Genomic DNA, 25,636 nt, shown 5'->3' with positions numbered 1-25,636 from the left:
ATTGGCAATTTTTGCTTTGTGTCACCTCACACAATGAACATTCACAATTTTGTTATATCTTGCTATTACATGGCAGAACTCCAGGTGATCTGGCCTAAGCGATCTTGCCACACCTCTTCCAGCTTTTGGGGGTGGGTGGTTATTTTATCCAGAACCAGTTACTTTTAGTAACCTCAAAGACTGAAAAATAGAACCACTGAGGAAGAAATTTCAAGTGAACCTTGAGAAAATGAGCCCTCTGTCAAGCCACAAATGCTTGATGCAGATCTCACCAACAAAACATTTTTTTGCTTTGTTCTATGAAGCAACTAATCCGTTCATTCAGTTGATGTAGCAAGCCCAAATTCTTCAAGTGTCATTAAATCATAAGGCCAAAAGGAATTCAGAAAGGGCAGAGTCCATTCTTTGTCATATGTAAAGCATTCTACCAGGATGAGAATTCATATAATTGCTTTATTGGGTGGGGTGGCGGGGGGGGAAGGAAAGAAAATAATCTCAAGAGATTTCACAGCTTTTCTCTCTTTTTTTTTTTTTTTTAAGACAGGGTCTCTCATTCTGTCACTCAGGCTAGAGTTCAGTGGTGGCCCCGCAGCTCACTATAGCCTCAACCTTCTGGGCTCAAGTGATCCTCCCACCTCAGCCTCCTGAGTATGTGGGACTACAGGCATGCACCACCATGCTAAGCTAATTTTTAATATTTTTGTAGAGACAGGGTCTCATCATGTTGCCCAGGCTGGTCTCATACTCCTGTGCTCAAGCAGTCCTCTCACCTTAGCCTCCCAAAGTGCAGGCATTACCAGCATGAGCCACTGAGCCTGGCCCACACAACTTTTCTAAATAATTTCAGTATATAATAAGTCCTCTCCATTTTCAATATTTAATTCCATTCCTCTAGCTACAGCTCAAATACACAATTAAGAAAGAATAAATGTTTTTTTATGAGCTGAGTGTTTTCTAAACATGAAGATTTTTGACGTCTAAGATTCTGAGAACATGTGTTGGCCCTGCTTGCCTTAACCTAGTTATTGGATATAAAGTATTGACTATAACGTGGTCATTTGCAAAAAAAGAAAGAAGGGAAATTTGGTATAGCTCTCTATCCCCAGGCAAGTTGAGAGAGGAACATAGGGAAAATAGATTTGGAGCCTGAGACCCTGGTTCAAGTCTCAGTTCTACCATTGATCAGCTATGTGGCCTGTGGCCAGTTGTACCATTTCACCTGGCTTGTCCCTCATCTGTAATCTAGGAGATGGCATATTGGCCATGGAATACACCATAGGATTTTAAGGTATACAAATTAAACAGATACAAGCACATGGTGACAAATGAAGATGGCTTACTATTGCATCTTTCAGTTCACCGGCCAGCAAACTGCATTTCAGCAGTCAGCTTGTTCAGATTCTACACAATAGACAGCAGGTCAGAAACTAAGTGGCTAACTAAGTAGCAGGTCGGAAACTAAGCCTGCAGCTGGTAATGTGCCATGTCATACACATTAGCATAGCCTAGTACCACCAAACCAAAGTCCTGTTCCACATACTAAATGGCTGTTTGTATATGTTTGTTGAAAATAAAAAAGATTATCAAATGTATTGCAAACTGTAAATGTCATTTTAAGACCAAAGGTTTTTTGTCATTTCCTTTTGTAAGCTCTTCATCACCTGCCTTAACAATTTTCTAGTGACTTTTCTTTTAACAAGCAAGTATCTCCCACAGCTCTTATAACTACACTTTGTGTGTTTCATCCTATAATCGTATTTTCTCTTCTCAAGCTTCCGGCTTTGTTTTCTTTATCCTTTTTAGATGCAAAACCTGGACATGACACTCTTCTCAGCTATGCCCAATAAAATGATAATGTTCATAGACACCTTGTTAGCTCCTTATTAAACAGCTTAGCACTACAGGCTTTTCACCTTGTGGTCCACGGTGATCCCTGAGGCTTCTGCTGCTGCATATAGCTAGCCACTGATTTCCCTATGCTGTATATATTAATATGCCCTTATTATACTGTTTAATATCTGCCTTTTATAGATGGACAATTTTTCTTTACTGCAGTCACTTGGATATCTTCTTTGTCAACTTAATCATCCCTACTTCACTTGCTTGTTTTTCCCCCAGTCCTTTGGAATTAGTGTCTTCTAAATTGTGTTCCGTACTGTACTCTGTTGGATAGAGTACAGAATTGGCTAGTGCTGAACACAGTGGGAGGAGCCCTCCTTAATCATTATCCTCCACATTATCTGTCACTCAAAGGCTTGTTATTTGTACAAGCAATCACAGGAAACCCGATCAGCTCTCCTCCCCTTGGTATTAGACCAGCATTCAGCCATTGCCCAGATTTTGCCACAGCCATTTGACAGGTGACTAATTGCTGCTCTCTGCTTCCTGAAAATATCATCTTCAGCAGGCCAAGCTTCTCTAAAACGCCCTTGCCATGCTTAAATAGTAGATGACTCCAAGTTTTCCCATCAGCAGCTTTCTATAGCATAGACAGTGGCTGCCAGATGTTTTTCACAGGATATGATGATCTCAGTGACGATGCAGGAATTCACAGCAGTCTCCCCAGGCCTCATAGGTTCAGCACTCTGGGCCTTGATCGATGACATTCAGGCTTCCCAATCCTGTGTGGCTCATTGCTTGGCAAAGTCAGCAAATAGATGTAGGTCCTCCTTGTAAAGCAGCACCCGCTGAGAGTAGCATCTTTTTTGCAGATTGGTCATCTGGCATCCCCTCCTATAAAGCCTCACCACAGCTGGGAATGTAAAATCACCAAGTTGCTGTACATGTGGTCCATGGTTTCATTTGAGCATCAGGTCAAGATGAGAAGTTTGGACAGATGCAGGCTGTCCCAGATCCTCGGTGACCTCATTGCCTCTCTTCTTTTCTTTTCTTCTTTTTGAAACAGTCTCGCTCTGTTGCCAGGCTGGAGTGCAGTAGCACGATCTTGGCTCACTGCAACCTCTGCCTCCCAGGTTCAAGTGATTCCCTTGCCTCAGCCTCCCGAGTAGCTGGGACTACAGGTGCATGCCATCATGCCCGGCTAATTTCTTTTATTTTAGTAGAGATGGGGTTTCACCTTGTTGGCCAGGATGGTCTCGATTTCCTGACCTGGTGATCCACCCACCTTGGCCTCCCAAAGTGCTGGGATTACAGGTGTGAGCCACTGCACCCGGCCTCTTTTATATGGGGTATCATGTACTTGTGTATCCTCTCTTCCTTTTCAAAATTAACATCCTGACATGGCTAGACAGAATCTAAGGTTGTTCCTTTTTAGGAAAGGAGAAATGCCCTATAGCTTATAGAAAAATTAAAGTTACTAGTTTCTTCATGTAGCATTTAGAGACACCTTGAGTAAATTTCTAGTGATTCCAATTTGGCCATACTCAGTTAAACTCACTTCTTATACATTGATAAAAGTAACAGATATTGCAGTTATTATTTCCTGTTATATCTAATGCTCTTTTCCTTTTGTTAGATATTATTGGTTCGTTCCCTTCTTACGTAATTCCTATGACGAGATTTAACTCTCTGTGAGTAAAGTGAAATTGCAGCCTATTAAATTAATATGAAATTTCCAGGATAATGAAAGAGCCCAGCCACACAGCTCCCCTTAAAAAGTATGAAGCTGATAGCTTCATGGTAGTTGTGTTGTAATTTAATCTACTTCAGAGATTCTTAGGTGAAGTGTATGGGTGCACATCCCTTGACACAGTCTCAGGCCAGTGGGTTGGTCAGCTGCAAGGAGCCACCCACAGCTGTGCCCAGAGACAGACTCATTTTAGACTGGGAGGAGTTGAGGGGCTAATGCAGTATTTCTTCGACCCAAAAAAACATGAGAATACTTTGGAAATGTGTTAAAATACAGATTTCTGGGGCTCTGGAAGATCTAACACAAGCCCAGGATTCCCCAGTTACATCAGTACCTACAGGTGGCCACTTTCTGTGGCTTGAGAAACACTGCTGCCACGACTTCACCTTCTTCACCTAGACAATATGGAACTGGATTTTGACCGTCATAACAATGTGTATAATTCAACTGGATGTGAGTAAGCAGTAGGCCTCAGCTGGTGTGAACACTTGGCGGACATTTTACCTAATCTTCCAGGCATCATTCCTCCTTTACTAAATTAAATATCTAGGATTGGGACACAAGAAAGTATGCCTTGGGAGAGCTCCCAGGTGATGCCCACAGGCCCACTGAATTAGAGGCTGTGTGTACTAAAGTGCGCAACTTCGTGCTGTGAGTTGTGTGCATTAAAGAAGAAAGCCATACCAGTGAATTGTTCATTTGTTTCTCTCCTACCTTTGTGCCTAAATCTAATCAATTAAGTGGGGCTGTCTCAATTATAACCACTAGTGAAAAGAAGTGCACTGGCATTTCACATCTGGGAGCTAGTGTCAGCCCATTGTGTTCATAGATAAAACCAGGAATCGGGGTTGATCTTATTTAACCATTTATCCTTTTAAGAATACACGTGAAAGCCAGGTGTGGCAGTGTGCACTTGTAGTCCTGGCTACTTGGGCTAAGGTGGAAGGATCGCTTAAGCCCAGGAGGCTGAGGCTATAGTGAGCTGTGATTGCACCACTACACTCTAGCCTGAGCAACGGAGCAAGACCCTGTCTCAAAAACAAAAACGAAAATTAAGAAAATCATAGCCTTATTTTGTCTGTTTTGGGACTTTATATAAATGGAATCATACTATCTGCATTAATTTGTGTCCTGTGTCTTTAAGTCAACATTATGTTGCTAAGATTTATCCATGTGTTGCAGGTAACATTAGCTTATCTCCATTGCTATGTTATAGTTACAGTGTGAGAATATAGCAGCTCATTTATCCACTGTACTGTTGATAAACATTTGGATTGTTTCCAATTTTGGATATTCAGAATCTTGGCTTTTTTTTTCCCCCCTCTTCTTTTTATTTTTTTGAGATAGAGTCTCATTTTGTCACCCAGGCTGGAGTATAGTGGTGTGAACTTGGCTCACTGCAGCCTCAACCTCCTGAGCTCAAGCAATCCTCCCACCTCAGGCCCCCAAGTAGCTGGGTTTACAGGCGCACGCCACCACACCTGGCTAATTTTTTTATTTTTTATGGAAACAGGGTTTCGCCATATTGCCCAGGCTGGTCTCAAACTCCTGAGCTCAAGTAATCTGCCCGCCTCAGCCTCCCAAAATGCTGGCATTACAGGTGTGAGCCACTGCACCCAGCTGATATTAAGAAATCTTGTACATGTCCTTTTGTACACATACATATATGTTTCTTTTGAGTTTCTTGGAATGCGATATCCATGTCAAAAATATACATATGTTCAAGTTAGTAGAGTCTCTGAACTAGTTTTCCAAAGTGGTCGTAACAAGTAGCACTCCCACCAGCAGTGTATGAGAGCTCTAGTGCTTCACATCCTTTCTGGCACTTGATATTATAAGTCTTTTTAATGTAGCCATTCTGGTAGGTGTGTAGTGATCCTTCATTGTGGTTTTAATTTGCATTTTCCTAGTAACTGATGATGTTGAGCACCAGTGTTTATTGATCTAGGCTCACTGCAACTTCCGCCTCCCGGGTTCAAAGAATTCTCTGGGCTTAGCCTCCCAAGTAGCTGGGACTACAGGTGTGTGCCACCACACCCAGCTATTTTTGTGTTTTTAGTAGAGACAGGGTTTCATCATGTTGGCCAGGCTGGTCTCAAATTCCTGACCTCAGGTGATCTGCCCGCCCCGGCCCCCAAAGTGCTGGGATTACAGACCTGAGACACTGCACCTGGCTTATTGTGGGACTTTTTAATATCAAAATAGCTTCAGATTTACAGAAAAGTTGCAAAGATAGAGTTCCCATAAACCCCTCACCAAGTTTCCCCTGTTGGCATCATCTTACATTAGTGTAGTACATTTATTATAGCTTGAGAATCAATATTCCTTCAGCACTTTAAATATGTTATCCCACACTCTGTGGACCTGTAGGGTTTCCACCAAGAAGTTTGCTGCCAGATGTATTGGAGCTCCCTTTTATTTGCTTCTTTTTTCTTGCTACTTTCAGATATCCTTTCTTTATCCTTGACCTTTGAGAGTTTGATTAATATAAGCCTTGAAGTAGTCTTATTTGGGTGGGATCTTTTTGGAGTTCTGTGACCTTCTTGTACCTGGATATTTATATCTTTCTCCAGGTTTGGAAATGTTCATTATTCTTTTGAATAAACTTTGTGCCCCTATCTCCTTCTCTCTCTACGTCCTCTTTAGGGCCAGTAATTCTTAGATTTACCCTTTTGACAGGACGGGCATGGTGGCTCACGCCTGTAGTCAATCCTAGCACTTTGGGAGGCCAAGGCTGGCAGATCACTTGAGGTCAGGAGTTTGAGACCATCCTGGCCAACATGGTGAAACTCTGTCTCTACTAAAAATACAAAAATTAGCCAGGCATGGTGGCAGGTGCCTGTAATCACAGCTACTTAGGAGGCTGAAGCAGAAAACCTGGGAGCGGAGGTTGCAGTGAGCCAAGATAGTGCCACTGCACTCCAACCTGGGTGGAGACTCTGTCTGAAAAAAAAAAGAAAAACAAATTTACCCTTTTGAGGTTATTTTCTAGCTCTTGTAGGCATGTTTCATTTTTTATTCTTTTTTCTTCTGTGACTGTATTTTCATGTAGCCTGTCTTTGAGCTCACTAGTTCTTCCTTCTCCTTGATCAATTCCACTTTTGAGAAACTGATATATTTTTCAGTTTGTCAATTGAATTTTTCAACTCCAGAAATTCTGCTTGGTTTTTAAATTACTATTTCAATCTCTTTGATCTCTTTGTTAAATTTTTGACAGAATTCAGAATTCCTTCTCTGTGATATCTTGAAGTTTATTGAACTTGCTCGAGGACAGGTATTTTGAATTCTCTGTCTGAATTCTGTGTCACTCTGGGATTGGTCACTGATGCTTTATTTGGTTCATTTGGTGAGGTTATGTCTTCCTGGATGTTCTTGATGCCTGTGTACATTCATCAGTGTCTGAGCATTGAAGAGTTAAGTATTTATTCCAATCTTGGCAGCCTGGGCTTGTTTGTACCGGTCCTTCTGGAGAAGGCTTTCCATGTATTCAAATGGGACTGTTGTGATCTTAGCTTGTGGTCACTGTAGATGTATCAGCACTAGGGGGCGCCCTAGGTCCAGGAACGCTTTGACTCACCAACTCCAAGAAGCACTGCCTTGATGGGCTTGGATAAGATAAGGGAGAATTCTCTGGGTTGCTAGGCAGTGTCTCTCTCTCTCTCTTCCCTCTCAGAAGGAGTCTCTCTCTCTGGTGGGTTGCGTAGAGTTGGGGAAGGTGATTCAAGCACTCCCATGGCCACCACAGCTGGCACTGCACAGGGTCAGACCTGAAGATAGCACAGTACTGGGTCTTGCTGCCTGGCTACCACCGATGATTACTCAAGGCCCAGGGGCTGGTTAGTCAGCAGGTGGTGAATCCTGCTGGGTCTGGGCCTTTCGCTTCAGGGCAGCGGACTCTGTTCTGGCCCTGGGTGGGTCTGGAACGCCATTCAGGAACAAAGTTCTGAAATCGAGGGCTTCAGGATTTCGCCTGCTTTATTTTCCTGTGGCTGAGCTGCTACTCAGGATGTAAGACAAAGCCCTCTGTACTCTTTCCTTTCCTTTCCCCAAGTGGAAGGAGCCTCTCCCCAGGCTTCCCTGCCTGGAGTTGGAGGACTGGGACTGGTGGTGTAGGCACTCCCTTGGCCACCATGGCTGGTGTCACATGGGGTCATGTGCACCCCAAGTCCACTTCTTCCTAGACCAGTGCAGCTGTGGGGCTCGTTCAAGGACTGCAGTCCCTGTGGCCTGACTGCCACTCATATGTATTCAGGGCCCCAGGCCACTTTGGTCAGCTGGTGGCAGAACCAGCTGGGACTCAGCTTCCTCCCACTCTGGCTGAGAATTCCCCTCTGGCCCAGAGCTGGTCTAAATGCTCTGTCCGTGGGTGCCAGCAGAATTCTGCTCAGTGTTGTGCTCTGCTGTGACAGGCCAGCAGTGAGTTCCAATGCCAAGTCCCACACCCTCTCCCTCCCTGACGTGCACAGATTCTCTCTCCAAGCTGCGGTGCCAGGGGTGGGGGAGGGAGCATAGGCAATGCAGGACCATCTTTCCCACCCTCTTCAGCGGCTCTTTTCCCTTGATATGATGTGACAAGCAGGTACTGTGATCACTCACCTGATTTTGGATTCTTATGAAGGTGCTTTTTTATGTGGATAGTTGTTCAATTTGGTGTTCCTGTGGAGGGACAGTTGTTAGAGGGTTCTATTCAGTTATCTTCCTCCCCAAGTCAATATTGATACAGTATTATTAACAAGAGTCCATACTTTATTTAGGTCAGGACCATTCGTTTTCGACAAATGAAAGTGCCATCGAGGAAGGCTTTGGGACCACATACTGTTAATTAAACCTCAAGTAAAAATAACTGAAAGTCTGTTGTAGCAAGAGTCAGCCATCTTTGGTCTCACCCCATGCTGGAGAACTCAGAAAGGCTCAAATAGTGTGGTCCTGTGAGACCACTGGGCAGGAAGTATGAAAATCCTACAGTTAAAGGCCTTCCACCTTTAACATAAGTTTCAGTCAACTAAAACTCTCATCCCTTATTTTGAAAATCTTGCCTTTTTCTCTTCTGGAATTCTTGAAACCCCTGAGTTTTGGACTCTTCAGTCATGCAGACTTTAGTTTTATAATCTTTTTTATTTTTGAGACGGAGTCTCGCTCTGTCACCCAGGCTGGAGTGCAGTGGCGCAATCTTGGCTCACCGCAACTTCTGCCTCCTGGGTTCAAGCGATTCTCCTGCCTCAGCCTCCCAAGTAGTTGGGATTACAGGTGCACACCACCATGCCCAGCTAATTTTTGTATTTTTAGTAGAGACAGGGTTTCACCATGTTGGTCAGGCTGGTCTCGAACTCATGACCTCGGATGATCCACCAGCCTCAGCCTCCCAATGTGCTGGGATTACAGGTGTAAGCCACCCCGCCCAGCCCTAGTTTTGTAATCTTTAACTGATGTTGCCCTGGTTTTGTAATCTTTAACCGATGTTTGAAATACATTGACGAGCAGCTTCCAGAGCCAATAGGAATGCCAGCTGCCATGGGAAGGGAGCGCTCACTGTGCCCCTTGGCCTTGGATGTGAGTCTGAAGAGCCATAGCCCTGATTGAGTCTCCTCTCCCCTCCTCAGCTTGGTCCTAGAGAGCATCACCACAATCCCTAGTTGTGAGGAAAGCAAGACAGAGGCATGGAGACGGTAGACCTTTTACTTCTCTTTCTTCGGTCTCTTGCCACTGCCAAACTTCCGTGACAAACATCAGTGGTGCCGATGTGAAAAAAGTGAAAAAAGTTGAAAGTGTCCCTGACAGTCTTAAGTATTTTTACTTTTTAAAGTGCAGACTAAGCCCTAACGGTCATCTGTCACTTTGAGAGCAGCCATTTAAATTATAGTGAGAAAGCCAGGAAGGCCAGTTAGGCATCGCCGTTAATAGTTAATGAAAAATTCACTGTTGTTCAACCCAGCCATCACCCGTACCCCGGACAACACTTTTATAGCTGACATAATGATCCTGAGATACACATGTGTTTGCCCTGCTTCTCCTCAGTACCATGAGCTCCCGACACTCTGCCAGCCCAGTGGTTTTCACCAGTGCCCGAAGTTCACCTAAAGAAGAGCTTCATCCAGCCGCCCCCTCACAGCTCGCACCATCCTTCTCCTCCTCCTCCTCCTCTGGTCCTAGGAGTTTTTACCCTCGCCAGGGCGCTACTAGCAAGTACCTGATTGGATGGAAAAAACCCGAAGGAACCATAAACTCCGTGGGATTTATGGACACGAGAAAGTAAGAGTTACTTTGCTTCCCTTGCTGGTGGCTTGCTTTTAATAGGACAGAGAATAGAAAACCTTGGCGTGATCTCTTACAACAAAAGAGGCCAGGCTAGGGGCTTGGCAGGAGTTGGTCTGTTGGTGGGATTATTATTTTTTTTTCCTAAGTAATATTTTCTTAAATTATTTCTCTGCCTCATTCCTTAAATAAGAGGTATTGCAAAATGTTAGGATTTGAGAATCTTAGATCTTGAAAAGTGTGTTTGAAGGATACACTTCAGAATAATTGCCCCTCTGGTGCTAAGACCATACTAGTCCCTTTGATTATATTAATCACAGCCTTCCCGTGTAATTCTTAACTAGGCCAGTAGGCACCAGAGGGAATATTACAAAGTGAGTGAGTACCCCTGAAAATAAAGGACTTTTTGACAAGGTAGTACAGCAAAAAATTAAATGATTCATTCAATTATTTTGTTTTCGTTTGTGCAAAGGTTGCATTTTGGATTTATACCCTGTGGTCTTTTAGTAAATCTGTTTCTAATTTTGGCTTAGTAAAACTAAGCCAAAATTATTTAATAATTATTTAATTATTTTATTTAAAAGAGTGACTTATCAGATTTTATTTTGTGTTTCAAATTGGTTTTGTTTCTTCAGTAAGCGTTTATATGAGTAGATTCTCATATAAACAGAAGTAATTATCTGTTTCTCCACATATTATTTCTCTATTGACTTATATTGACTTACATCCTTTAGAGCCCATCGTGCCCTTGAGCCAACCTTGTTGAGTTGGTATCTGTCGTCTCTTCCCTTTTTTTCCAGGCGTCATCAGAGCGATGGCAATGAAATAGCCCACACCAGGCTGCGTGCCTCAACCAGAGACCTCCGGGCATCTCCTAAGCCAACCTCCAAGTCCACCATTGAAGAAGATCTAAAGAAACTAATTGATCTTGAAAGCCCAACTCCTGAATCACAGAAGAGTTTTAAGGTACAAGACAGAGCTCACGGTAGATGGCAATTAGAAGCAAGCCAGACGTGATGGGGCTGTTAAACATAGTCACACTTTCCAGAAAGTGTGGGTTACTGGCTGCGCTTCACTGAATCTCACTTCCTGCTATCATCCCATTTCCCTGATAACTGGTCCACAGTGTTTGACAGTGCTCTGTCCCTGCAGCCACATCTCATTAGTCATGGTTTCTGTTAACCTGGTCCTACCCCTACAGCTGTTTATTCTTCTGCTGTATCCTGCTCAGAGTGCATGATTCCCTGAACATCACTTAGGCGATATGACTTCTTGGAAACTATGCAGAGACACCTGTGGCTCCTATGGAAAGCTAGAATGTTTTCCATAAGGATTTTACTGTCTTCTGTCCAGAGGGCCATCCTCTTCTCAGAAATGGCCCCATTTGCTCCTGACCCTGTCTAGCAAACCTACTGGCCATATATGGTATTCTCTTCACTCAGAGAAACTGCCTGATAGACAGTCACTCTCATTGCCACACCCACAAAAGTAAATGTACAGCTGCTGCTTCAATCCAGCAATCTAAGTCCACCCACATACCTTCAGAACTTTCCAAACTCTCTTGACTTCATAAAGCCTTCTGTTTTATGCTCAGAATTCCAGACTGTAAATGTCTTCTCTAAAACCCAGTCTCTCTGCACCAAGTCCTGAATACCTGTCCAGCATGTACGTTTTTGTGTTGTCCAGACTTTTATGTGACCACATGGAAAGGTTTGTGTACTCGTCTCAGCTTGTAGGACCTTTGGAAGCTCACTTAAGGCTCTCTCCTTTCTTGTTCTATAAAGTGTGGAATCTCACACCCCCAGGGATTGGAATGGGTGTTTATTGAGCTGGGCCTGAAGTTATGTCACTCTGAGTATAGGTATTTCTGTCTGAGGTCTTCTGGGTCTCCTAGGAGAAGGGAGTGCACCCCCAGAAAGGTCATGGCTGCAAACTTTGAAGTCTTCTGTTCTCTAAGTTCTTAGGTGGATGGTTTGTACTCTATTTGAAGAGACTAGAAAGCTTTAAGAATAACTTTGAGAATTGAATTGATTGAAATGGAAGCTAGAATATGTCCTAAACCACACACCAGCTTCAGACTGTGATCAGAGTGCAAGAGGCATGGCGGGTGGAGCAGCTGTGTGGGGCTGTCGCCCTCAGGCTTCCCCAGCACCATGCTAGCGTGTGTGTGCGTGTGCATGCATCTCCCCACATAGGCCAGATAAACCCCCTAAACCTAAAAAATCAACATTCGTAGGAACTGAATGTACCCCCAAGGACCACTTTAGAGTTTTGTCGAGAAATAAATGATTTGTTAACGTGATTTATGTTAATAAATCATTGTACAGATGTAGCCATTCTTGATTTCTCTAATTTCCGTCTCATAAGCCAGCACTTAACAGTTCTGACCCATCATTCAGGGCACAAATGGTTTCCTTAGCAACCTTGCAAAAGACAGTGCTTGAAACTTCTTTCTTTATCCATCAAAACCCAAAGAGGTATATTAAAATGTTCAAGTACCAGTTTCAAAATAAAGATTATTTCAGATTTTTCCTTTGAGGTTAAAGGGAAATAAAACCTGCCCTGAATGGAGTTTTTCTTCCAACTCCTAGTTTAACATTTTTGGCAAGGGGCAAGCTCAGAGCCTTCATTCTTTTGCTTTACTTATGCAGTAGAAATAACTGAAGGCAAATGTCTGATTTTGTCCTTATTCCGGGTCTTGGCTTTTATTTCCAAAATGAATTACTTTAGCATTCCTATTTGAAACAGGAGTGTGCTTTCTTTATGTTGTGACTGTATTACTGTGAGACTCTGTGAAGAAAGTGCTTCTGCTGGCTAAACCATCACAGTGAGAAGGGCTGTAAGCAGGAACTGGGAATAGGCTCAGATTTTCTCTCTCCAGTTTCATCTTATTTGAGCAGGTTTAGTTTCAGATGAGTTCAGCTTAGTAGCTCCCTTTGTCTTCTGAGAGTCATCATCTGAATGATGGAGGCTCTGCTGTGTCAGTAAGGCTGGCATGCCCTTGAGAGGTCTTCCAGGCCACTCCTGGCTCAAGGCTCAGAGCCACTGCCTCAGACTTCAGTATACTAGGTGTCATGGCCAGCTTTGGGCTGTGACACTCCAAAGCCACTCATGTGCCACATTGATCTTCCTGGATAGCCAGTGCTACCTATGAGTTTTTGTTAATATTGAGTGGCAGGGTCACTCCCAGGCTCATTTGTCAGCAGAGCAAGGACCTCAAGAATAATGGCAGAGCTGCAGCACTCTAAGAAACCTCACTGGCAAGCAGAGATGGGATAACGTTATTTTCCCCAAGAGTGGCATACAGTCTGACAAGTGAACAGACGGTAGCGCCAATGCTGTCAGGTATATACCAAAGGAGGAGGCTTCGTGTGGCTCCAGTATTTAGGAAGAGCTTCTTGTGAGTGCAGGTGACACATGTCACTAATAGCCAGGGGCACTGAAAAGAATGAGAGAACAGGAGACTGGCATGAAGCAAAACGCCACCTCTCCAGGCCCCGTTCCTCAACTGTGAGATAGAGGACCAGAGGAGATCAGTGGTGCCCAACCAGTCTTAAAGCTCAGGAAGCCTTTTTTTTTTTTTTTTTTTTTTAAATCACACATGGAACCCCATTATATAGAATTCAGACAGTAGAGTTTCTCTTATGGGAGGGATGGGATGGTCTGGACTCCTGGGTCCCACTTGAACCTCTCCGTAGCAGTGGTGCTATAAGGAACCCTTAGGGCCTACTTGGAGCACAAGTTAGAACCAGCCCCCTTCTCGAATGTCCTCTGAAATCCCTTCCAGGTTTGATCCCACTTCCAGTGCCATCCCACTCCACAGTGATTCTTTCCCAAGGGCTGGCAGCATCAGGCAGCACTCCTGGGCAATCCCAGATACAACCTGCAAGGCAGGCAGGGGCAGCTCTTGGGAAGCAGATAGTTCTGCACACCTTTAAGACTGGAGTTGAAGAGGATGGGGTGAGGGGCCATCTCAACATTCTTGGACAAGGCTGGGATCTCCTACCTTTTTATGAGCAGAACACCTTCGGGGTAGGTTGCTTCCTCTGCTTCCTGCCCTGCCTCCATTCATTGCAGGGTGTTTTAACTTTTCATAGGGCACACTGCTTAAGCTCTTCAAGGTAGCTCTTCATGGCCTTGAAGCATATTAACATTTCCCAAAGAGGCTGAAACTAGAATTGGCGGAGGATTTCACACCTGTAAAACCATCAGGGTGGGGATACTGGAAAAGGAAATCCCTTTACTAAAACCAGGGATGCTGAAAGCTATTTAGCAGCAGTTTTTCCGTACAGAAATCTGAGATCTGACCTGGCAGGCAGGAGCCTTATGTGATAGTCCTAGAACCTTGCAGGTGGAGATGTTTTATTTGGTTTTATTTTTAATCTGGTTTTATTTTTTAAGAAAATTACAGTTAGCAAGCCATATAATGGCTCTAATGCTCACTCTTCTCCACAAAAAGAGAAGGGAGATTGTCACTTTCATTCCACGTTCTCTCTCTCAAAGCATTTATCACAGCAATTTAGTTTCTAGACAAGTACATATGTACCTTGGATTTAATTCATCATGAATTTTTGAAGTGAATGTAATTTTTACCTAGTTGGTCACACCTTGGGTGTATTCACAATGTGTTTGATTCATAATCTTTTGGTATTTATGCAGCAGCTGTGCATACCACATTGAGGGTAGCCTGGACCTGATTCACCCCTGGCTTGTTGAGCGGAAGCATTCTAGATCCTGTGTATCCACTGTGTATTTCTGGGTCTGTAATCAGCCCACTAAATGGAGCATTTGCTAAATCATTCTCTCTCTGCCCCTTCAAAGTGTCATGGGAAGTCCCAGGGTGGCTTTCAACCAGCAGTGACACCCTTCTCACATCTTCACCTGTTCTTCACATCATTTTCCCTATCGAGGCAGACACTGGCCTAAGAGGAACTGAATAAGGATAACTTTATTGTTCATGGGTCAAATGCTCTGTTGCCTTTCAGGTTGCTATTTTTAAGGTATCTGCTGTTCTCAGTGAAGGGATACTCAGAAGCTTGCTATTTGCAGAAAAAATCTCAAAATCAAATTTGGTCACAAAGGCAAAAGATATCAATAAGAGATACATCTGGAACTATTTGTCATGTGTATTTAAATATATACTTATTTGTCATTTATAAAACTGACTTCCCTATTCCTTATTTATTTTTTGAGACAGAGTCTCACTCTGTTGCCCAGGCTGGAGTGCAGTGGCGCAGTCATGGCTCATGGCAACCTCTGCCTCTCAGGTTCAAGCGTTTCTCCTGTCTCAGCCTCCTGAGTAGCTGGGATTACAGGCATGCACCACCACGGCTGGGTAATTTTTGCATTTTTAGTAGAGACGGAGTTTCACCATGTTGGCCAGGCTGGTCTCAAACTCCTGACCTCAAGTGATCTACCCACCTCGGCCTCCCAAAGTGCTGGTATTACAGGCATGAGCCACCGCGCCCAGCCTACCCTATTCTTATTTCAAGAATAGAAATGCGTCTTCAAAATACGAATTTTCTCCAAAACTCATGAAATTTATCTACCTCGATAGGTTCTGTTGGTGTAAGTTAGTAGTTAATCAAGAGCTACCTGCTATGTGACTTAAAATATTTTGATGATCAAATACCCTTGTTGCCCAGCAAGCATGTTATCATCTGACAAGCTTGTCAGGATACCCTTCTGGCACTGTGGCTCTCTCTTCCCCCAGGGGCCATAACACCATTCATGCCACTGACACCTGCCATTGTGCTCAGTCCAGCGTTTTGTTTAATCCCTGTGGTAATCCTGAGAGGTTTTGTGCTCCGGTTGTACAAACGAGGAATTAGGCTCAGAGAGATTGCATGATTTGGTCAGAGATACAGGATTCAAATAAAACTCACATTTGTCTGATCCTAAAGTCTTGTTTTTAACCACACACGATCTTGATAGATCCACTTAATCACATACCTGAATCACATAGGGAGCACTGATAGACTGCAGGCAGCATGCTCAGCTGAGGAATAATGACCAGGAACTCTTGGGGTTAGCTCCTTGAGGATGTAGAAATAGACAATGGGCCCTGAAGCTTCCTTGCTGGGGGTGTGTCTGGAGCAATAACTTGGTTATCCTACCCTCCCCCAACCTTGGTCTCAGGGATCGGAACCAGAAAATTGACTTTCTTTTGTCTCGATCCTGTTTTTCAGTTCCACGCACTCTCCTCTCCTCAGTCTCCTTTCCCCAGCACCCCCACCTCACGGCGGGCCTTGCACAGAACACTGTCGGACGAGAGCATTTACAGTAGCCAGAGGGAGCACTTTTTCACCTCCAGGGCATCACTTCTGGACCAAGCCCTGCCCAACGACGTCCTCTTCAGTAGCACGTACCCTTCTCTCCCCAAGTCGCTCCCGTTGAGGAGGCCTTCTTACACCTTAGGAATGAAATCGCTGCATGGTAAGTGGTCTTTCAGCTGTAGCCTGGACAGCCCTGTTGATGATGGTCAGTGTCCCCAGATGTGGCTGCCACTCATGTGCTCAGAGAGGGGTCCTGTATCCATGCTCAGATGGTCTCAGCTCACCCACCCCTTCCTCATTTGCCCTCTCTCTCCTGTAATCCCAGACCACCATAGTCACCTGGGATGCTTGCTAGAAATAACAGATTCCCACACTGGACCCAAGACCTCCTGAATTTGAATCTCCAAAAGAGTAGTCTGGGAATTGGTATTCTTAGCAACCATGCCAGCTGCTGTTATGATTGAGCAAATTTGGCTAGCACTAGATTAGTTATTTCTTAGAGAGTTGTATCCACTGCTTCCTGTAGCCACCGTAAGAACCCAGACTTGCCATTGCTGTCGTTCTTTCCCAGGCTGTAAGGAAATTGCCTGTGGTATCAACCACTCATTTGTTGACTCATTGATTTATTCATGCAGTGAGCAGGCAAGCATTATATAAGGAAAAGGCTTGTGGATAATGGGTACCTCCATGTTCTTGCACCTGGTCCACATATGCCTTGTTTGCTTTGTGACCCAACTAGATCCCAGTTTTATTAAGGGCCATGTTCTGGCACTCAGGATTTAAATTTGGTTTTTCCCTTTTTCCTGTCTCTGTCCTACCCCATTCCAGGGCTCTACACCTCCCCTCATAGCTGTGGCCCAGCACAGCAGATGCCTGTCACGGAACCAGTGTCCTTGATCATTAACCGGATGCCCTGCTGTCACCCTTCCTCCCTTCTGTCCTTTTTCCTTTTGTGAACTCTGCTGCAGGTTTTTTATCTCTGGTGTCCATTCATACCCATGTTTCTTTTCCTTCTGCTGCTTCTCTGGAACAGTAATTTCTTTACATCTCTTGCTTTTGCTCCCTTATTTTTGAGCTCTCAGCCCACGCTCATGAATGTTCCTCCATGTCTCCGTCCTACTCACTGCTCAGCAGCACAGTCCCACCCACCCTGCTGGCCCCTGGCAGGCATCACACAAGGATCATGCCAGCTTCCCCTGCTCCCTCCCCCATCCACCTGCAGCTTAAATCTGGGTTCTCTTTGTGCCAGGAAGTCACCTCCGATGAACCAAGGTTGGTACATGAAAGGACCACTTTTTATCATCAGACTCCAGAACAAGCCTTCTGGTAGTGACCTCCTGCCCCTAACCTTTTTCTCTCCTTCTCTCCCTACATCGGGGTCATTCTTCCCTGAATTCCATTATTCCTGCCTTACTTTGATTGCTCTCTTATTTCTCCGTACTTTTAATTTTGCCTTTGTAGTGTAAAGGTAACCCCTTTGTGAAGTCTTCTCTGCATGTGTCATATCAGAGTAGGCCCTGAGTAGTAGAAGCCTACATTCTGAAAGAGCAGCCCAGAAATCTGCCTCCCACACATGTTCATTATCCAGACCAGGAGTCCTAGGACTAAAGGCCCCATGTGAGTCCACAATGGAAGGGCAGGGACAGGCAGCCCTCTCTGAGCCCCTTCCCATCACTTTTTCTTGTTTTCCTGAATAAGATAGCAGCTGCAGTGATTTCACCTCCTTACCAGGCAGTCCTCATTGGGCTGATCCCTCAGCCCTGCCTTGCTTGGTGACTTCCACTGAAATGTGTTTGGGGGATGAAGAAGAGTGACTTCTTTTATCCCCCACATGGAAATTTGGGCCCTAGAGATAAAAGAGCAGAAGGTTGTGAGTTACACACAGAATTATCTGTTCCTCCTCCTTACCCTTGGTGGGAGCACGTTTAAGTAGAATTGAACATTTAATATCTTGCAGTATTTGTTAACTTCCATTTACTCATAATTTTGCTAATTTTAAGCACAGTAATAACCAGCAGCTGTACTTCAGAGAAGTTCTTTTTGTAATTTGAAAGGGAAAACAAAGCACTTAATACACTGGCTTACCGGGCTGTCATAATACATGAAACTCTTTAACTCCTGGTAAACAGGTCTTTCTGGAGTCACTTAATTATTCTAGCTGAGCATTTAGCTTTAGCTGTGTGTTTGCATGGATCTGAGTGTCGCAGTCACCTTCCAAGGGTGCTTCTTCTCGTGGAGTGGTGTGCTCTGCCCTCACTTCCACCCAGCTTCTGCCTACTGAGGGCATTTCTATGTCATGAGTGACATTTTCCCTGGAACCCAGCAGCCCACCCTTCCTGTTATCTGCCTGCATGAACCAGAGCAATAGGAGCTGCCTTCAGTGTTCAGGGTAGCTCACTCTGCCTGGTCCTCCCTGCCCCAGGCTAAGCAGAGCTTAGTTGTTAAAATGTCAGTTTGTTGTTACAATGGCTTAATATTTGTTTTCAACAAAATGTCCCCTTAGGAAGAGCTTGGGATGTTAGACTGCTGCAACCCAAAATTGATCCAAAGACTAGCTCGTGTGATGACTGCATCCTTGGGAAGAATAATGCCAGTTCCACCCCTAAAATCACCTTCCTGTCTTAGCTCTGTCTGAGTAACCCAGCACACTCACATCCCTTGATTTGCCCCTCACACCCCCTTGGACACCTTTGACCATGGAACCCAGTGGGCTGCCCTTGAACAGCAGACAGGGCAGGCATGGGCCTTCTGTCCCTTACCACTCCCGGGCCAGATAAAAATAAACCCTATTAAACTGGGCGTGATGGCTCACGCCTGTAATCCTAGCACTTTGGGAGGCTGAGGCAGGTGGATTACGAGGTCAGGAGTTCCAGACCAGCCTGGCCAACATAGTGAAACCCTGTCTCTACTAAAAATACAAAAATTAGCTGAGCATGGTGGCACATACCTTTAGTCCTAGCTACTTGGGAGGCTGAAGCAGGAGAATTGCTTGAACCCGGGAGGCATAGGTTACAATGAGCCTAGATTGTGCCACTGCACTCCAGCCTGGGCTATAGAGTGAGACCATGTCTCAAAAAATTAAAAAAAAAAAAAAAGCCCTATTGTCTCCTCTAATAGGAAGAAACATCCCTGGTCTGGCTCCAAAATCCAGCTCCCTGTTGAAGTAGGCCTCTTCTTCCTGGCCCAAATCTCTTGACTCTGTGCAGGAAAGCAGATGCTAGTGCTGCCCAGGCCCTGCTGGGGACAGACAGCTCTCACAAAAGCAGACTTAGTGCCTCCATGCAAAACTAACTTTGCCATGAGTCACTGCTGGAAGGGAGATGATGGGAGGTTGTGAAAAAATGAAGACAGACTAGAGGGGAAGCCCATTCCTATTTCAAGTCAGCTTTAGAATAGCCACTAACAGCCTGCTAACCTGGACATTGGTAACAGTCGCAAATGGCTTACAATCTGTTGTAACAGGAAAGAGGTAAGTTTTGAGTGACTCTCCCACAGGCACAAGAAGCATCTCATTCCTCCTCCCTTCCTGCAGGAGAGTTCTCGGCCTCGGACAGCTCCCTCACTGACATCCAGGAGACCCGCAGGCAGCCTATGCCCGACCCCGGCCTGATGCCCCTGCCTGACACTGCTGCAGACTTGGATTGGTCCAACCTGGTAGATGCTGCCAAAGCCTACGAGGGTAAGTCCACTGAATCCACACAGGACAGCCCACGATCCTGCAGGGCTACCCTGCGGGGTGCCAGCGGAGTGAGCAGTCTCCATCCACTCTACTTCTCTGGACACACTCACAACATATGTGCCTCACCAGATGAGCTACCAGTTACTGAGCATTCAGTAGGGACCAGACCCTAAGCTGGACACTTAGGCACATGTTTTATGTAATCAGATGCCACCTGGTGTGTCTTCCACAGGATTCATAACATGAATGCCTCATCTCCTCCGTATATGGGAAGGGCAGTGGGTAGAGGAATCCCAGCTGTCCCTTGACTAAAAAGAACACGTATCCAGAGAGGATCTTTCATCACGTCGCAAAGACGTTGTTGCTAAATGTCACAGTGCCTGCCCTGCTTGGCCACACGCCTATCCCGACAAATGTGGGGCGCCTCCTTTGCCGTTCTCCCTCGTCTCCGTGCTCGGTAGCACGTTGTCTGTCTGCATTGTCTCCTTGCTAGCCTGCTGGCCGTGTGCTCGCTTTAGGCTGGCGGTTCTTAAATGCAGGTCCTCAGACTGGTGCTGATCTTGCCTGCTGTAATGAAAACACAAAACGTAGTGCAGTATGTATGTGTTGATATAAGATTGTCAGCTGGGTTTTTTTGTTTTGCTTTTTGTTTTTTGAATGAAGGCTGACTTTTTTCTAAGTTTAAAGATCTTTCTAAAATTTTTATTCTTTACAAAATTATAGCAGGTGATTTTGTTTTTCTGTTTTTGTTGTTGTTGTTGCTCTTAATTAGGAGAATTGAAAATTTCTGTTTAGTCAAGTTTTAATTTGGGGGAGAAATTTACTAGGCCACAGAATCGGTAGGTCGGGCAACCATGGAATGGTCAGCAGCGAATCCTTTTACCTTCATGCTGTTTATTTAGCAGATGGAAATTCCCAGTTCTAACTTGATTTTTCAATTTGTTGGTTAATCTCCTTCATATACAAATGGTAGAAGTTTTGGTTTCTAATGGGAGATTATTTTAAATTTGATTTAGTTTTCTTGGCTTAAATTTTAACTTGGTATGTTTTGGAACACAGATGGCATGGATTTATGTTAAAGCCAACCAGAGTGTCCAGGAATCTTGTGGAAAACATACTTCAAGAAGTTTTAAGCATAATGCTAGCTCTCGAATGCATTTATTTCATTGCTGAGTGGAAAGCCTTGGTCTGGAAATTTGGCACAAGGACTGTTTCCACAGAAACATTTCATAGAATGCTACAGTGATGAGCAGGGAAGAGGGGGGACTAGAAATTGACTCACAAATGTTTTTTAAAGGGAAATTACATGGCTACAATCCTCTTATATCTAAAACAGTCATATTTTTCCCTGTGAGTGTTGGGAAATAAGATTTCCAGTGCATCCTGCACTGGAAATACTAGACATGACTGCCAACTAGACCACTTGTTGACTTTGATAGATAGGGCCCCAGGGATGTGGTTCCAAAATACTAAATGGTTTCTTCTCTCCTTTCCAGTCCAGAGAGCCTCGTTTTTTGCTGCTAGTGATGAAAACCATCGCCCCTTGAGTGCTGCATCCAACAGTGATCAGCTGGAGGACCAGGCTCTGGCCCAGATGAAGCCTTACAGCAGGTTGGTCCCCATGTGAGGGCAGCACTCTGCACCTTGTGTCACACCTGCCAGTGACTGCATCTATGGGGAGAAGAGATGGAAGCCACATGGAGCAGCTGAGTGAAGCTCATCACTGCAGGGCTAGACACTTTACATTTTAGTCAGAACGCTTTGTAACTGAATACTGTAGACATAATTAAACTATTCTTGATGACTTATATGGCCATAATGATGAATATTCATTATTATTTAATGTCATAATACATTTATGCCCTCAGGGCCAGTTGGGGCAGGTAGGAGAGACCATTTGCTCTAAGTATCCCCGTGCTCTGTGCTGTGTAGTCCTGCAGTCTGGGTTTTCAGTCTCTTCCGCAGTGTCGCTGATGGTCATGCTTATATATGCGCTTGCTGAGTCCTAGTGGCTCCCAGTGTGCTGCTGCACATCTATGTGTTGGAAAGCTAAATCACCAGGATGGTTAAGATGGTATGAAGGTGAAAAGTAGGCAACAACTGAGGTCCTAAGGGCTTCTGAGTCAGGAGCAGGGACTTTACAACTTCTGTTTATGCAGAGACCGACTTTTCTGTTTTCCCCTTAGGTTCAAAATGGTGAGGTTGATAGATTTATGTGTGCTAATTTCTGTATGTTAAAGCATCCCATCAGTCAGGTGTGGAACATTTAGTAAGCACTTCTTGTTGCAGAATAATTTCATTCATTTGAAATCTCTTCCCTTAAAACCCTTTGAGGCTGGGAGCGGTGGCTCATCCCTGTGATTTCAGCACTTTGGGAGGCCAAGGCGGGCAGATTGCCTGAGCTCAGGAGTTTGAAACCAGCCTGTGCAACATGCTGAAACCCTGTCTCTACTAAAAATACAAAAAATTATCTGGGCATAGTGGTGCACACCTGTAGTCCTAGCTACTTGGGAAGCCAGTGCATAAGAATCACTTGAACCCAGGAGGCGGAGGTTGCAGTGAGCCGAGATCGCACCACTGTACTCCAGCCTGGGCGACAGAGCGAGACTCCATCTCAAAAAAAAAAAAAAAAAGAAAAAAAAAAGAAAAAGGAAAAAACTTTTCAAGGGTGATTAAAACTCCAGGTATCTGTAAAACTTGGTCAGAAACGGACAGTAACAGGAAAGGCAATTGAAGTAAATGGCACAGATAAACTGGGGCTTGCCATTGAGGACTTCTGGCTCTCAATGAGAAGGCACAAGAATAGGGGATCATTTGTTATGAGTGTAGGAGAGAGGCCGCACTTACCTCTGGCACTGCTGGGGTGAGGAGAGCAGCAATCAGGCTGACTGCTGAGAACTTTAAAAATACATATCCCAGAAGCGAGCCCCAAATGTGCCTTGTTAGGAAGGAGCCTCCACAAAGAGAAGTCTGAGTGAGCCAAGACTGTTTTCCTGAGAAAGGATTATTAAAAAAATCAGCAGATGAGGGTGATGACAGGCTCTTTTCTTGGGTCAGCGTGGACTGAACAAATGGAAATGGAGGTGAATAGACAGAATGCTCCTGAGTGTTGCTGCAGTCCCGATGAGCTGTAGTGGCTTTGCGAAGGACACCGCTGCTGCCCGGCCCCAGCCTCGTTGTGTCTGTCCAGCACCACCCCTTTTCTACCACATCTGTGGCCTTTAGCCCACCCAAAATCGGACCAGCGTGTCGTACCATACTATGCAGCTGACCATGTCCTTTTTCAAACCCATTCGTTGTCAGCTTTTCATTGGCCTTCCTGCCTTAGAGTTTGGAGGTCATGGTCACTCCATCAGCTCACAGCCTTGCCACACTGTACACCACGGTGGGTTTTGCCTTCTGGGGCCTCTTGTAGATTTAGGATTAGCAGAAGACATCAACACAATTCATTTGAGGTCAGGAATTCTAACTTGAACCTTTATTTTTAAAGTAAAGAATACCTTTTACTCCATGACCTAGAAAATTCAGAGTCACTTAGCTCTTTCCTGTTGGTGCTGGGAAGAAGCTCTGCATGTTTTCCCAATGGAAGACTTCGGGTTCTCTGTGGTGTGCCCCTGATTGGCTAGGAATCAGGAAAATTTAGCAGCTTGAACTCAGGTAGAGGAGACTGTGGCAAGAAAAGTGGTTAGTTCCTCAGCCATAGGACCCTCAGGGTGAGCGTGCCCAGCCATGCCGTCTGTCTGGCTCGCTGGCTGGCCTGCCGTACCCCAGCTCACATTTCTTTCGGTACTCCACTAGCATGGCATGATTAGCATGCCAAAAACAAAACATGAGAAAATGAGAAGAAAATGGTTTTTTGATCAGACTGGGACAGAATTTAAGACATTAAGCCTAGGCTAACAAGATACTTAGACCAGTGGTTGAAGATGTAGGCATGATACCTTAGCTGCAATTGCATGAGTAGCTAAGACCACACACTTGGGGACCAGAGACGACCTGCCTATCACATCAGCTCCCCAGCTTTCTTCCCACGCACAGGGGAGTAACTCCTCTGTCAAAGCCCACTAGAGAGATCCCAGAGCCTCCCTGGGAATCATTTTACTGTTTGACAGTTATATCTGCCAGAAAGTATTTGTGCTGCCAAAGAGACCATTTTCACTATTGTGCTTCATTCTTTAGTCATGAGGATGCAGCATCTTTAACAAAGGAAGCTATTGATTGGCTGCAATTCAAGCTTTTATTACCTTTTTTTAAGATTACCATTTTCTTTTTTAAAGTAAAAATATCCATTGGGTCGCCATACTGAGTAATTTGACATTGAAAACCATTTTATAAATACAGCCTCCTCAGAGTAAAAAAAAAAAAATCCCAGCCATGGAGGCCCCTGCCAACATGGTCTTTTGTTTCTTGTTCCCAGCAGTAAAGACTCCTCTCCCACTCTGGCTTCTAAAGTGGACCAGCTGGAAGGTATGCTGAAGATGCTTCGGGAAGATTTGAAGAAGGTAAACATGTACTCTCAAAGCAAATTGTCCAGTCTGTACAAACTGCCCTTGAACCATGAGAGCCCTTTTTAAGTAGCGTGGTGAAATAAGACGTGGGTGTCTTCCCGGTGCCTGCACGTGTTTGGGGCTGCAGGGATGTCAGTTGCCACCGGAACACACAGCGCGAGGAGGCGTTCGGCGTCCGGTGTACAGAAAAACTGTTCAATAATTTGTAAAAGGCTTTCAACCTCAGCCAGCCCCATCTGGGTCCTCTTCCAGCCTCCCCACTCCTTGTGTAATGTGTCAGTAGCCCAGACCCCCATGTAGTCGTTGTTATTGGGGCTTTTGCACCAAAAGAACTGAATATTTTGTTTTTTGGGTGGCCTTGACTATATCAAGACATCAGCCACCAACACAATTGTTCAAAATTTAAGACAATCCTGACTAACAAGGACGTTAAAATACACATTAATGTACTTACATTCCAGGATTACTTACAGCTAATCCTGCAGTGTTGAATCTCTCTAGAAGCCCTGCTCCCTGAGCTTATAGTATCTTAGCACCTGATACCAGTCCGTTTAGACAGGTGTTTGGAGGAACGAAGAATAGAAATGGACAAAAGATCAAAACAGGTCCATAGCTACTACTCAGAAGAGCTGGGCAAGGTGGGGCCAACACCTCTTAGCTTTTCTACTTCACTCTGCCTCCCAGGAAAAAGAAGACAAAGCTCACCTTCAGGCGGAGGTGCAGCACCTGCGAGAGGACAACCTGAGGCTACAGGAGGAGTCCCAGAACGCCTCGGACAAGCTGAAGAAGTTCACGGAATGGGTCTTCAATACCATAGACATGAGCTAGGGAAGGCTGAGGAGGACAGGAGAAGGGCCCGGACACTCCCTCCAGCAAGTGTCCTGCAGCCCTTATTCCCTCCGTAGAAAGCATCCTCAGAGCACCTTCCTCGGCTTCCTACTCTGCCCCCTTTCGGGGAGTGCACAACACAATAGTTGCAGATCAACAATCATCACCTGCCTTTTGTAGAAAAGAAAAACAAAAAAAGTAAATAAAAATTTTAAACAGTAAAATAAAAGTTTAACTGCTAAAATGTGAATGTCTTTATTTTTTTGCACAATATCTTTATCTGTTATGTATTTAAGAAGAAACTGGGCCTTGGACCAGGGTGCCCCCGGCCCATCCGCCTCTATTCCCATCAGCTTTCTTATCAACTTCAGGTAACCCAAGCTTTCCCTTGTTATTCTAACAGATGTCATTATTCCTAGAAAAAGGATGTTTTTATAACTTGTTTGGGGAGTAGAGAGGGATATTTCCTTACCTTCTTCCTTAAAATGCCTGGAGAGGGAGTTGG

At 44.7% G+C, this 25,636-nt stretch overlaps 1 protein-coding gene across 13 annotated transcripts in view; it reads left to right on the top strand.

Moving 5' to 3' along the window:
- Positions 1-25,375, top strand: part of SIPA1L1 (signal induced proliferation associated 1 like 1) — a 425,147-nt gene extending 399,772 nt beyond the window's left edge. For 9 of the 13 annotated variants that reach the window (XM_032180028.2, XM_032180032.2, XM_032180033.2 and 6 more), the window contains 7 exons: positions 9,605-9,838; positions 10,642-10,807; positions 16,030-16,276; positions 19,649-19,795; positions 21,292-21,406; positions 24,213-24,297; positions 24,988-25,375. In XM_032180028.2, the coding sequence (XP_032035919.1) occupies positions 9,605-9,838; positions 10,642-10,807; positions 16,030-16,276; positions 19,649-19,795; positions 21,292-21,406; positions 24,213-24,297; positions 24,988-25,131 (1,138 nt within the window). In that variant the 3' untranslated portion in view covers positions 25,132-25,375. The remainder of the gene's footprint in view (positions 1-9,604; positions 9,839-10,641; positions 10,808-16,029; positions 16,277-19,648; positions 19,796-21,291; positions 21,407-24,212; positions 24,298-24,987) is intronic. The other 4 variants (XM_032180041.2, XM_032180040.2, XM_032180036.2 and 1 more) reach the window with 1 other exon arrangement.
- Positions 25,376-25,636: the final 261 nt, after the last annotated feature.

The sequence above is a fragment of the Hylobates moloch genome, unplaced genomic scaffold (assembly GCF_009828535.3).
Source record: "Hylobates moloch isolate HMO894 unplaced genomic scaffold, HMol_V3 SCAFFOLD_16, whole genome shotgun sequence".
NCBI classification, from domain to species: Eukaryota; Metazoa; Chordata; class Mammalia; order Primates; family Hylobatidae; genus Hylobates; species Hylobates moloch.
Note: the sequence above shows the minus strand (reverse complement) of the source record. Positions and strands in the feature narration are given on the sequence as shown.